Source organism: Aulonocara stuartgranti (genome assembly GCF_965226115.1).
Source record: "Aulonocara stuartgranti genome assembly, chromosome: 3".
NCBI classification, from domain to species: domain Eukaryota; kingdom Metazoa; phylum Chordata; class Actinopteri; order Cichliformes; family Cichlidae; genus Aulonocara; species Aulonocara stuartgranti.
In genome coordinates this window covers 39,969,738-39,984,371 of record NC_138941.1, presented here as the reverse complement: position 1 = coordinate 39,984,371, position 14,634 = coordinate 39,969,738, and the positions used below count along the sequence as shown (strand labels likewise).

Below are 14,634 nucleotides of genomic sequence, written 5' to 3'. Positions count from 1 at the left end.
TATCCAAGAATAATAGGAGATTGTACTGTGTTCTCACCTATGCGGCAAGGAAGAATATACTACTCCAGTGGATTTATGAAAAAGCACCAACTATTAAGGGTTGGCAAAGAGTAGTGTTGGATCTAGTGCCATTGAAATATCTTACATGTATACTGCACTCAAAAACAGACCAATTCTTTAAGGTGTGGGAACCATACTTGAATTATGTGGAACCTGATGTTTCTAATATTATGTTACAGGGATTCTCTTGAGTGTTCAAACTGCAATGTACTACTGGGACCACAGGTATTGTACTGTATTGTATTCTCTCTTTATTTTTAGATGGAACTGAGCTGGTGACCTGTGCTTAGTTATCAGTCTGTTTGTTTTTGTTTTGTTTATTTGTTTTGTTTTTGTTTGTTTGTTTGTTTGTTTGTTTTTATTTACTTTTGGTTCTGAATTGTACACTTTCTTATGTTATGTTATTACCGTATGTACTATTTGTGAAAACAGAAAAAACTAATAAAAAAAAAAAAAAAAATATATATATATATATATATATATATATATATATATACATTTATAGAATTAATTTAAACTAATTATTAATTATTAAATTTTTTGTTTTGTAGAAATCTAAAAGTAAAACTATATGAAAACAATGACTTTATTCAGAGCCTGGAAAGTAGGCTGCGACACCACTCATTAAGCGACTGTCCGGAGTGACGGCATGGCCGCAGGACATCTCTGCTGATCCTGGTCTCCTTCCACTGGAGCTGAGAGGAACAACAATAAGCGCAGACAGTGAACTCAACAGTGTGGAAAAGCCTGCCCGGTATTAAAGAGAACCTACTTTGCGCAAAGACTTCGACCCCGGAAATTTAGCAAAAAAGTAAAATTTGTGTATGAAATACTACTTCATTTGGTTTAATTTGGATAACCAGTGCATTTGTTATAATAATTCCAAATCAAATTATGCACAGTTATTAAAAAGAGCAGAATTAAGGGGCTTCAGTGATGATTAGGCTACTAAATAGTTTTCTTATATATGTAGTGGATCCAGATCATCGGGCCTGTTGACGAATTTCTGGGTCGTGTCTCTGGGGTCGTATCTTTTCTCTTCGGTCATTTTAGCTCAGAAACTTTCCGTCCTCTCCGTGGATAAACAATCTGTGTCTGCAGTAAGTGAAGGGAAAACCGAGTGTTGACAGCACCATAATTTTAAACTTTGACTTCCTCCTGCAGTTACCAGAAGTCACGTGAAACAGCGCTCTGTAACAGGTCTGTGTTCTTGTATCTTTATTTCACTTTATTTACTCTTTTGCGCTGATGATGAGGACAGCAGTTAATTAAAGCTTTTTTTTAATGTTTTAAAGAATTATTTAATGCTAATAAATAATAGTGATAAAAATAAACAAATACGTTATTGTACAGTGGCGTTTATAGCGAGTTTTTTGCAGCACTGACTTTTAATAAAATGCATAGGAGAAGGGAACAGCTGGTAAACAAACACGCCCACTCATCATGAACTGGTATATCAGGTGATTTTCAGCTATGATTGAGTGTCCAATAAGGGAATGCATTTACACACTGAACAATTGAGTGTGTAAATGGTGAGTGATGCACAGCACAGGCACTATAATGTAGACAATGGTAAACTGCTTCTCATAAACACCGTTTGAAGATTGTTAACATGTATTTGTTTTTCATTGGTTTGTTTTTACAAAAAAAAACAACCCTGAATTTGCATTTTGTAGAGGAAATCTGATATATCAAACCCATTTTTATAGAGCTGTGTAAAACTGAAAAAGAAAAAGAAGAGGCACGAGTGGTAAAAACAATCATTTAGATGAAAGTGAAAGTATACTCAGCCCTGTGACGTCAGACTCAGAAGTACCTTATTAGCGTCCGCAGCAGAAGCGGAGGGAGCGCACAGAATGGGGAAGCTGTACCAGGTCGTCGTTTCTGGGGTAAGGGGTGGGAAGGTGACCGTCGACCTGAGCAACACCGAGGAGCAGTTCAAGAGCATGACAGTGGAGCAGCTGAGGGAAAAAATAAGACAGAAGTTTCCAGAAACTGCAGGTAAATACAAAGAGAAGTGAAACACTCATAATTTACGTTGTATTAGCCTACATTATTGTCCACACGATGAACGAGCTCAGGGTAATTTTCTTGGTTTCATGTTGTTCAGGTTGTTCCAAAATGTCCTTTGAAAATATATTTAATTTGTTGTGGCGGATCAAGACTTAGATTTCTTGCTCGCGGAAGAGTATAATATATTTAAAGTAAGCACTGGGGCTAACGGATGATCCAAAGAAAAGGAAGCTACATTATGAAGCTTTGTTTATTTATTTTGAATTTTGCTATAGATTCATTTAATTATTTAGTTTAGTAAAGTGAACCGTTAACGCAGAAAAAGTAGACACTCTCTTATTCTCTCTCTCTCTCACTCACTCTCTGTGTGTTAGATGGGAATCTGCGGCTGATATTCACAGACAAGAATCTGGATGAAGATAAGAAGGCGCTGTCTGAATATGGAATCCAGCATATGTCTGTTATCCAAGTAGTGCTGAGACTTCCCGGAGGACTGAGAGCCTGAGCGAGACAAGGCTCCACCTACAGCTGCCAATGCCGTTGACGCTACGTGAAAGCTCTCGCAACTGTTTACATATATTTTAGCCTTGTTTTAAAGCACTTCTGATACACTCATTTTTCACTGATGAATAAAATAAAACTGTAATATTTCAACTGTGTCATCTTTGATTAAGCGTGCATATTTGGAGGTCCTTAGAAAACAGAAGCCGTAATAATACGTTAATAAATGCAGGGCACGTTTTCTCACGTTTTCTCTAGTGTGTATCCAGCAGGAGGTTCTCTGAATCATGAGCAAGAAGCATAGTGAGTGATTTGTCTCTGAAAATCTGTGATTAAAAATTATTTCATAGATTAAAACAGTTGTTGAATTTCAAAGTGACGCAGATGACGTCAATGAATACATTTCACAATACATCTTTTCTTGTGAAGGTACATTAAATACAATATTATAAGCTTTGTAAAAATGAAATCCAGATCTCCTTTTCACCCTGTCAATTACTTCATATGCTGCGTTCATTGTCTTGCGTAAATTTCATATACTACCCAATTGAAACTGAAGTCCATGTTAATAGCTTCTGTGTGTTGTGTTTGTGAGTCAGAACATATTAGGTGTTCTTCATTCACATTTTTAATAATCTGGTTCTGAAAAGGAAACAACTGTAAATCATTGTCAGTCATCTAGCTGTCTTTTGATAATTTCGAGATTTCCAACACAGCATGAAGGCAACATTGCAGCAACTCGACGAGAAGAGAAAGAGAAAGTATTCCGGTGCTTTTAAATTCACTGGATCTGCAGGTCGCAGTATGTTTGTTTGCCTCGAGAATAAAGTAGTTTCCGAAGGATCCAGAGAAATGCCTTGAAATAAACCGAAGGAAGGATTGTATGTGCTGTTGTTTATTTCCCGTTAATTGCCGTTTATTCCTTTTAAGGAGCAGTTTCTTCAGCAGAACAGCAAGTAAAGTGAAGTGAAAATGAGCAGAAAGGACACAGGTATTGTTTACAACAAATAAGATTTTAGTAAATATTTAGAGCATTTTTTGATTGTTTTTTGTTTTCCTCCTCAAGCGTATTGTATAAGTTGTATATTTATCCAGCGTCCAGGAATTTCGATTTCCTTTTTGTCTTTTTTAGTAGCCTACTCGTGCACTTGGAGCTGGATTTTTTCCATTTAGCCTTCATCAACATCCTTATCATCATAAATGTTTAATAGATAGAACATTGCTGAATTATAGATCTCTCTCAGGATTTCTGAAGTTATGTTTAGATTCTTTTTTCTAACCAATTTATTGCACTAGGTTGATTACTTAGTTTGGACAGACACGGACTCTAAAGAGAGTTTTGCTTGTTCTACTTGACCAGTTACTGAGGCCACTACTCCTGGCAATGCTCCAGCCTTACATGGCCCTGCTCTATGGGTCAACGTAATTTATTTCGGAGGTTTACAGGTAGTTCTTTATTGGCTCTCTTTTTTCTCTCGCACTGTAAAGTTTGGAACACAATATTAATCGGCACGTGCTTTCCCAATCAGCCGATCACATCAAACAACTAGATTCCACTAGAAGTGGCAAATTAGATATTTTAGCGTAATGTCGACAAAAGAAAAACGAAATAAAAAATACCCAGTTAAACTCCTATATGTAGAAATTAAAATATAATCATTATAGAATAAAGTATCAATAAATAAATAAAATATAAATCGGTTTGACTGTTTTGGTTTATTTCTCTTTGGGTATTTTATGATCCAGGCTCATGTTTTAAATATATATCTTCTTTGTATGAATTCTCTCTTCCCCTCAGCTAACAGGTACCATGGGCTGATAAACCAAGGATCCACATGTTACTTGAACAGTGTGCTGCAGGTTCTGTTCATGACCAAAGACTTCAGAGAGGCTGTGACAAGGTTTGTTGTCCAGCTTTAAGTGTGATTCTGTATTTATCATATATGAAGTTTACGGTGCATTTTTAATCACTCATGTTTACTTCCTGTGCAGGTCTGGAGAAAATCCCCACTCTGAATTCCTTGATCATGATTTGAAAGCCTTATTTGATGACTTACAGAACTATACAACATACACATTTAAAATAACAAACAAGATGGGCATCAACAACGGTACAGAGCAACAAAACCTTTTTAACACTGTAAACTCCTGAGCACTGTATAACTTTAAAAATATTACTATCATTGATCTAATTATTTAATCATTATAAAAATGTAAAATTGTAGGGCAAAATTACAAAATGACTTTTACAAAAATGCATTTGTCACAGTGTATGAACAGCGTGATGCTGCAGAGTACTTTGAGAGGATTTTAAGAATGACCAGTCCTGATGCATCAAAGGTAAGGTCTTCATCGATGCTAAAGGATATCTATATCTATACACTGGATCAATATATCCTTTTTAAATTGTGGAGTCTTTGCCTTAGAGTATAAAATGCTTTGAATAACTTTTGTTGTGAACAAATGTTTTCTAATTATAACTGAAAGAAAATGAACAGGTTTTTGTGTATCTGTATTTTCAGATCTTCCACGGTCAGTTAGTAAACAAGACCACCTGCTCTAAAGGTCATATACAGACTGACAGAGATGCACCATTTTGGTATCTTCCTCTTTCACTGGTGGATTGTTGCAGTAAAGACTACAGTGTGGTAAGGATCTGACAAGTTGCAAACTTCTCAGCATGTTTCTGTCTGCCAGGATAGGACGGCTGTGAAGAAACATTTTGAACTTACATGCTTTTGCCAGTAAAATATATAATATTTTTATATTTCCCCCAGTAAATGATGACTGTTTTGTTAAATCCACAACATAAAGTTTATGCATTTAGCTTTGCTTAAGTAGATTCTGTGCAGCGCTTTGTCCTACCAGAAGTCTGAAGCTGTACTTCCAACTTAGTTTCCCACTGTTGTTTGATGTTAATGAGTGGAAAGGAATCACAATGAAGAATATAGGTATATAATCATGTATGTCCACTCTTTTGAGTTTTCTGGTTTGTCTAAAGTATCTGATTATTTAGCAAGAAAATGTACAGCAATGATCTCTGAAAAAAACCTGTAAAAGCTGTAATTCTGATACAGGTCATACAAATTAAAAAAAAAGAAAAGAATTAAATCTAAAAGTCTGCACTTTAGTCACATATTGACTGATTTACACTCCACTGTGGTGGTGTACAGAGCTGAAAGTAAAAAAAAAACAAACCCTCCAGTGGTAATTTTACTTTATGGCTTTTCTTTTCACTTTTCTCTTAAACAATACATCTTAACCTTTGAGTCTGAATTAATAAAGTTAGTAGGCCATGTTGAAAATCTTCTTCCTTGAGGAAAGATTCTTAGCTTCACTTCACTGGTCAGCACATGATTATTTGAACTGCTTTTGAATAACATTTTTCAGGTGAAGGGCATTGAAGAGTTTTTTAAACCTTCAGATTTCTGTGGAGAAAATCAGATGTACTGTGAGCAGTGTGATGACAAAGTTGATGGTACTATGGTGAGTTAAAAAAGTTTATGATTCTTTTATTATTCTTTAAATAAAATTATGAAACCATATTGACTTGTAATGGAAGCAGACAAGCTCCTTGAGGTGACTGTTGTTATGATTTGGTGCTGTATCAGTAAAACTGTCCTAAATTAAATGTTTTTCATTCAGAGAGATGTAATAAAGCATCATCCAGATGTTTTGTGTCTGCTGCTGAAGAGGTTTGAGTTCAACTATAATTACATGTCATACTTCAAAATCACCTGTTCTGTGGAGGTTCCCTACACCCTGCAGATACCAGAGGTAAATGTGCAGAATATTTTAGTATTTAATCATAATCCATTTTATTTTCTTCAGTCATTCTGATGTTTGCCATTTTTCCTTTGGTAATCAGAGTCAGAAATATGAACTATATGCGTTTCTGGATCATTTTGGGGATCTGAGAGGTGGACATTACTCCGCCACAATCAAGATCCAGGAGGACCACAGAGACAGATGGTATCAGTTTGATGATACCAGAGTCACAGAGGTAAGATGGATCACTTATACATTTTTGATACCAAAAGACGTTCCTACATTACTCATGCGTGACAGTGGCCCAGCTGATCATTCATGTCATAATTTATTATTTTTTACATCATCAGCTTGATTTTCAGCCATTCCAGCTGGATAACACGGAGAAGTAAGTTTTCGTACTTGTTATTTCCACTGCACATTATTTTCCAGTTATTTCTTAACTTTTCACACGAGTATGCACTAAACATGCGTTAAATACACTTTTCTCAATTACAGTGTGCTACATGTTGAAGTATCATATCACACTGTGTTATAATCACAACTGCAGATTTTTCTGTGATTGATTCAACTCTGTCCCCAAAACTGTGCAAAAGCAAAATAATAAAATCAATGAAAACAATTAAAACATTTATGTGTATCTTTTAATATTTACTCTGTTAGTGAAATGTAAACATACACAGACACATATTAATACGTCGGAAAACACTGCTGCAAAAAATAAATATGTTATAAAATATTAGCCAAACACATCACTGCGAAACTGCGAAAGTAACATATTTGTTACATGTTTGTCAATTAGGTCCCAGACTACATATCTTCTGTTTTATAGCAAAAAGAAAGGTAAGAGAAAATATTTTTGTTGTCGTTTCCTCAGCTGTTTGGTGCCTGAATGATTTTGTTTGTACTTTGTGCTTCATGCTGCAGACACTGCTATTCCAGAGTCCACAGATGTGTCCACCAGTGGACTACCCACCATCAGTAATGAATATGATCAGAGTCGAGATGGGAAAAATAAGAGCAATAGAAAGAGAAAAGGGGAGAAGACAGACACAGCGGATAATCCAAAGACTGCTCGCTTAAGAGAAGCAGGGGGATCACCTGACACCCCCTGTAACGTAGATCCTCTGGACAAAGAACCAAATGAGGACAAAGGAACCACTGGAAGTGATGACCTGGATCAAAAACATACAGAAGTGGATGATGCTGAAAAGAACAGACTAGATAGTAATACTGATTTTAAACTTGATAGCAGTGATCGATCAGCAGTCTGTGATGATCTAAGCAGACAGTATGAGATGAGTAAATTAATGGATGATAAAGCAGATAACGATGAAAAGGCTAAAGATAAACAGTCAGAGAAAAAAAGCCATGCAGAGCATCCAGCTGACACTGTTGGAGAGAACATATGTGAACATCAGGAGAATAAACAAATCTGTAGTCCTTCTCATGCTGAGGAGAAAACAAAAACAGATTTTCAACATGACACAAAAGGAAAGATTAGTGCTGATAAACCAACAGCAGAGATGTGCTGTGACACATTTCAGGATAAAGAAAAAGTTGATGAAGGAAAAGAAAGCATACTACAAGATGATCAGAGTCATAAACATGGAAACAGACACAGTGATACACTGAACATGCAGGAGATCAGTGTTACACATTCAAGTGATAATGATGTTTGTGTAGAGAGAGAAATCAGAGATGTGAAGGAGGACAGGAGAGAAAGAAAAGGAGACGAAAAAGGTGACCACAGTAAGTTTGAACAAAACACAGTAGAGGAGGTAAGTGGTGCTGCTACAACACAGAAAGATGTTGATGTGGAGGAAAAGAAAGAATATGAAGGAAATACTAAACAAATTCAGATCAGACAGAAACCCCATCTGAGACCAGCAGGAGCAGAAATAATAGAAGCACCCAAAGAAAAACACGATGATGCTACTAATGAAAAAACTAAAGCAGAGAGTTTTCAACTAAAAGCCAGACCAAAAATTCAGGGAGTCACAGAAGGAGGACGTGGTTCACAGAAGTCAGGAACAGTTATAACAAATACTAACAAACAAATAACTCGTGAAGAAAATAGGCAGAATTCTCACGGTGAATGTTTTGGGACAAAGATGAAGAACACGGGAATAGAAAGTGTAGGGAAACCCTCACAGGACAGCTCTGCTAGACATGTCAAATATAACGAAGGACACACTGAAAATAAATCTCAAACAAAAAGTGCAGCCAAGCCCAGAGAAGAAGAAAAACAACATGGCACAAGCCATCCAAAATACACCAAAGTTCCACAAGTGGATCTAGAAATGGAAGCTGCTAAATCAAGTGCAGACAATGAGACAGTTGGGTGGTGTTCATGGTTTGTCACTGTGGCACAGTGTTGTTTTTGTTGCTCCTCTGCTGCAGGGAGAGACACACCTGAGCTGATTAGGTCTCCTATATAAAGGATGTGCCGGGACCTGAGGTGGGGTTTTGTGAGTGGCTAACAGCTGAAAAGCTAAGACTGAGAGTTGTAAGAAGCAACAACCAAATAAAAAGTGTTGCAAAGTACAAAATGTTTCGCTGGGCCTGTCATTCTGCATTGATGAAGAAAAAAAAAAAGCAGCTGTTGTCAGATTAAGTTGAGAGAAAGTGTAAGCATAGCATTTAATGATTATTTATTTGACAAGTCTCCACTTGTGGTAATTTTTGCTGTGTAATATTTCCCAGTATTGTTTTTAATATCAGTTATTTCATGTGGCTGTGCATATTCTTTGGATTTTGGTATATCTACTATAAACTATAAACTGAGACAGTAGCTTTGAGGCAAAAATAATATTTCCAGTGGCATATTTCTACTTGATTGTTACTGAAGGGAACCAAGGTAGAAATTTTACACTGAAACTAGTGGTTGTGAAATTAAAGTTATTGTTTGCAAAAAGCTAATTTCACACTGAACAAATGATGGACTATTTAATATTTGGTTAATGGAAAATTAAAATTATTATTATCATTATATATGAACTGAAGTGGTTTGACTCCTTGGGGTATGTTGTCTTTGGTACCGGCAACATGCAGGAGGTCTTCCACAGAATGGGGACCCTCTCCAGACCGAGACTGATGTTAAAGATGTTAAAGATGTAACCTTACAGAGTTGATCTGTACAGTTCCTCGATAGTCTGTAGCTGATTCCATCTGGACCATTCTGGAAGATTGCAACCATTTTTTTCTTTTATTATTTTTTATTATTATTATTGTATGACCTTTGCTGGTTTTTATTGTTCTTTTTTGTTCTTAGTCATCATTCATGTTTGAGCTTTGTTCTATAGAATCTAGTTGATTTCATAGATATCACATAACCTGGTCAGGAGCAGGTTGTGTTCAGAGTTTCAGTTTCAAATTGACTTGAAACACCACATTTTCACTGATTGTGAACCTGCTGAGTTAATAAAAATAATTTCACTTTTCGGTTTACTTTTACTAAAAGGTTTTTTCTCTAATATGCAGAAATTTTTGACCATTAAACTTTTTTAACTACAACTAAAAATAACATTTTCTTGAGCAGCCTGAAGTTTTAGCTACTTATTCTTGGGTTAGCTTAGTTTCATTTTGGGCTTCATTCAGTTTCTGTTGACAATAACATACTAGTATCTAGTATTCATCTGACCAGTGAGTGTTTATCAGCTGATCCCTGTAATATGCGTCTCATTTAAAGTAAATATTCATATCCTGTGGTAGGCAACTTAAAGCTTTTATCCAGAGCTGTTCTACATATTAATTGTACACAGACTCTGAATATATTAAAAGGTAATGCAAACCTGTCGTAATGCGCCATATAATAATGGATTGGATTTTTATATAGCACTTTTCAAGGCACCCAAAGCACTTTACAATGCCACTATTCATTCACTCTCGCATTCATACACTGGTGAAGGCAAGCTACGGTTGCCTTCAGACTGATAGCCCTGGGGCAGACTGACAAAAGCGAGGCTGCCATATCACGCCATCGGCCCCTCTAGCCAACACCAGTAGGTGGTAGGGTAAAGTGTCTTGCCCAAGGACACAACGACGGGGACTGAACTGGCGACCTTCCGGTTACAGATGCGCTTCCCAACCCCCTGAGCCACGGTCGCCCATATGACTTGTTGTAAGTACCCTGGAGAAACTGAAAGTTCAATGGGTTGCTTAATCTTGGTGCGTTAAATGAGTAGATAAAGTTATACCCTCGGTTCTAATTTCACTTAGTGTACCACAAGGGCGTAGATTTGGTTTTGGCATTGGTGGGGACGGATGATTCAACCACCGAACTCTGCCCTTTTTCTATTTTTCCCCTTTTTGTCTTTGCTTCTTGATAAAAGGTGAAATATACTTGCCTACATATGCTATTCTACATGCTTTTAAACCATTTAAAATGACAATTCATAGTTTTACATTTGAATTATATAATGTTAAATTACTATTAAACAAATGACTGACTAAGTATTTTATACTTCAGCCATATTTCATATAAATCAGGTATCATACAAAAATAAAAATAGCTTCAAATACAGTCATGACAATAAAAGAATATGACTTTAAGGACTTAACAACATTACTTCAGTTATATTACACCAACATCTCTTATATACATTAGCAGTAAGGGAACACTGAATGACCTGGTGGGTTTTGTCCATAAAACTACCCATCTAAGATTACCACAAAGTAAAAGATTTCTCAGCAAAATTATGCAACATTTTAGGCATGTTTTTAGGGTGAGTGCATTTTTAAAACAATTTCTGCAAACTGCACTACAAGTTGGAATATTTGCAAAATCATGGCTACCTCATGATATATTGTCTCAAAATTAACCCTATGAATATGTAAGTACCATTAGGATGAAATTTTAATGTTAGACATATAATGTTAACAGCCGCTATAAACTAATATCCTGGCTTGCTCGAGGCTGCCGTTTTCTCTGACAGTTTCAATCAAAATTAGAAATGCTGCTCTGAGAGACTGAGATAACTAATAGTGCTGCCTGCTGTGCAGTTAGTTTCCAAAACACATTATTCATGGTTACAATTTTAGACTGATGTGGGCCAAAGCCTAGCACAGCCTGTAACGTTATTATGACGGACACATTTTATGAGTGAACTTGACTTTAAGTGATTTACAGGTTTCTTTGAAAAATACTTTCTTATATCCAGGTTCTTCCTTTTTGCTGCAGTCCTCCTCTCTTCCTGGAAGCGCAGGCTTGGCGCTGCTAAAACTAAACAGAGCTCCCTGAAAGGCACAGCCAATCACATTGGCCATATTTGTCACATGAGGTAGGACTCCAGTAGAGGATATAATTTAACTCTTTCTGCACCGCTGGGTGAATGAGACGTTGACAGATCGTTATTTCTTTCTAAGTATTTCTTTCTATCAGGTTTGTTTTTCTTTACTCGAAGAGATCAAATTATTGGTGGGGAAAATTCAATAATTGCTGGATATTGGTGGGGACATGTCCCTTCGTCCATGCCAAATCTACGCCCTTGGTGTACCAGTTAAGCCAACTAAAGCAGTTATGTGCACTTGTTATGCTGGTGTTAGGTATATCAGAAAAATGCTCACATATATTCAGTGTTTTGGTATTTCCTTATATTGGTCACATGTAGACTGTGATGCCAATATCAAACTCGGTGTCCTTTGTTTTTGTTTTGTGCAGCCGGTGAGGAGACACTCTAGTAGCAGAGATGTCATGTGGTCATGGTCATGCACCTGGTGGTGCCACAGTCTGCTTGATCAAGTTTCTTTCTTTCTTCATTTGTTCCTTCCTTTTTCTCTCACTTTCCAAAATGTGGCTAATACTTAAATTTCTAGCATTAAATTACAGAGCATGATAACGCTGAACTTAAAAAAAGTACTCACCTGGCTTGATGGGACTTTGTAAGATGAAGCTCTTTGTTGCCAGGCCTGCTACTTTATTGTTTTGGTTTATTTTCACTACCCTCATATTTTTAAGAGTTGTTTGCTGTTTTTAAACCACTTGCTCCCTGCAAGACCAGTAGAAATTTAACTGCCCCGCTTTAAGTGAAATGATGGGAAAGTGTGGTGCAGTGGTCCTCAGGCTGGCAGTACTGTCAGTTGAAGAGATGGCCTACTTTGAAGAGAAGATTGTAATTTTATTTTTAAGCAAATCAGACTGATTATACAATCAAGTTTCTAAAAAAGTGGGAACAAAATGTGCACAATTTATAGAATATTATACGAGAATTATTTGCAAAACTTTGCAAATAACACCACATTTAGGTGAAAAATCTGCTGAGTTGAGAAATCTGCACAGCAGACAACAACAAACTGTACGACTTCTGCTGCCAATGATTGAAGTCATGGAATGGTGCTCCACGCTCAGACCACTCAAACCATGAAGTTCTCAACAACTGCAAGACTACTGATCTCCCTCAGGTTGGAGGAGCTGACGCCTGTCCCTCCATTCGTTACTGTCCCACCTGTGATCACTTTAGCCTCCAAAGTTTTCAAGGTATCATTTTCAAATTATGTGAGATGATAGAAAAGACCAATAACAGCTCGAGCTGAATTAATTCTGGTGAAAATCGGGTCAAAATCACAGCAAATGTGAAAACTTTGTATTAACTTCATGTTTTTATGGATCGTCTTCAAACTACCTACAAAGTACCCAGGTTGACTAATCATATGACCTCAACCTTCACCGTTAGTACCCAACATCAAAACTGAGACATAATAAAACATTAATGTTTAATTATACCCCTTCCAGTTCGGGAGGAGTTGCTTTCTCTGAAAGCTGTTGTTTAAACTAGTTTCTACACCGTTCATTAAACTTTACTCTTTCTAGTAATTACCACGCGGTGACTTTGTTTCTTCTTCCCTTCAGGCAGGTGGACATCTGGTTTGTTTTAGGAAATAACCAGCATGTTATTCCGACTGTAAAACATTTCAAGATGAGCTATACTTATATAAAGTACAATAGTAAAATGCTGTTTAATTATGTATTTTGCTTTTATATATGTTCCTTTATTTTGTTTAAGGCACATTTCTAATACAGAACTTTACTAATCTTTGTGCTGTACTGGAACAGGTAAGTGTTACATAAAGCAGTTTCACCCCGGTTCTTTTTTATTCCTCAGGCCTCCAGAGACTACACCGGACTCAGTAGTCATTTCACAAAACCTTTATTCATCTTCAGTTACGCATGCACCTTCCAGAAGGGAAGACATGCAAGGGCGGTGTCCGTCTGCAGATCTTTACTTCTTTGTCTGTTTCAACCAGTTTTATAGAAACAACCCCATCTTAAAACCCACATGGTGTGTTGTAAACTCTGTGTTTGTGTATGTATGCGCAAGAACGTGAGTGCCTGTGTGTGCGCGTACCTGTGTATGTATGTGTGTGCATGTGTGTGTGCATGTGTGTGCGCATGTGTGCATGTGTAGGTACCCCTGCGTATGTGATTCCCTGCCGGTCATAAAAGTCCATCTCCCCTCCAGACCACAATCATCAGGTTACAAACACTGAGAGCCCCACCCCAGGTATCCCCTGGGGAATTTCCACTCAGCTATAACTTCTCTTTCTCTTACTTTCCCAACTCAAGGGGGGGGGAGGGTCTCCTATAAGTCTACTCCTAATTTTATGACACGTTCAGGCCTATAGCTAAACCAAACTGAAGCACACACATTCACAAATCCTTTCCTATTCATCTGATCTACAGCTGGACCCTCTCATCTAAGAAAATTTAACACATTATATTTTAATTATGTTTTCTTTTACTCACATAAGGATAGAATAGAATAGAATAGAATAGAATAGAATAGAATAGAATAGAATAGAATAATCCTTTCATTGTCCCACAAGGGGAAATTTGGGTAAAAGCAGCAAGAAAGACACATATACAAACAAACAGTACACAATGTATCCTTACCTTACAGATAAGGATACATTGTATACTGTCGAGCTTCAGGCCTGTAAAGCAGTGACAACATGACAGGAAATGCGGGGAGAAATGATGACGCTGCTATATCCAAGACTGACTCTGTTTTTGTCATGCAGTACTTCGCATGACTATAAAACTTCCCAATTAAACATGAGTTGAACTTCAACTTCTTTATCAGCAGAGAGATGTCTCAAAACATAATCTGTGATAAGCTTTCTTGTTTTGGCAATCTCTAAAGCAACATTCACCTCTCTCGAATGTGGGTCAAAGTTTGGTAAATCTTTGCTGATCTGTAATATGATGAAACGTACGTGTGAGTATTACATTTGCAACATGGAAGCAAATTCAGATCATTTAAAATTACCTAAAAAAATAAAAAACACTCTATT

The 14,634-nt window shown here is 36.8% G+C and overlaps 2 protein-coding genes across 2 annotated transcripts in view; both read left to right on the top strand.

Moving 5' to 3' along the window:
* Positions 1 to 14,634, top strand: part of LOC309703056 (uncharacterized protein) — a 56,611-nt gene that overhangs the window by 12,866 nt on the left and 29,111 nt on the right. Inside the window, exons 14-19 of the mRNA XM_082527760.1 lie at positions 4,373 to 4,475; positions 4,567 to 4,685; positions 4,844 to 4,914; positions 5,097 to 5,222; positions 5,965 to 6,060; positions 6,220 to 6,351. Coding sequence (XP_082383886.1) covers positions 4,373 to 4,475; positions 4,567 to 4,685; positions 4,844 to 4,914; positions 5,097 to 5,222; positions 5,965 to 6,060; positions 6,220 to 6,351 — 647 coding nt within the window. The remainder of the gene's footprint in view (positions 1 to 4,372; positions 4,476 to 4,566; positions 4,686 to 4,843; positions 4,915 to 5,096; positions 5,223 to 5,964; positions 6,061 to 6,219; positions 6,352 to 14,634) is intronic.
* On the top strand, positions 1,806 to 2,727 carry LOC309703256 (uncharacterized protein). Its single transcript, XM_082527994.1, has 2 exons — positions 1,806 to 2,061; positions 2,448 to 2,727. The coding sequence occupies exons 1-2, from the start codon at positions 1,917 to 1,919 to the stop codon at positions 2,576 to 2,578; spliced, it is 276 nt and encodes a 91-aa protein (XP_082384120.1). The 5' UTR covers positions 1,806 to 1,916; the 3' UTR covers positions 2,579 to 2,727.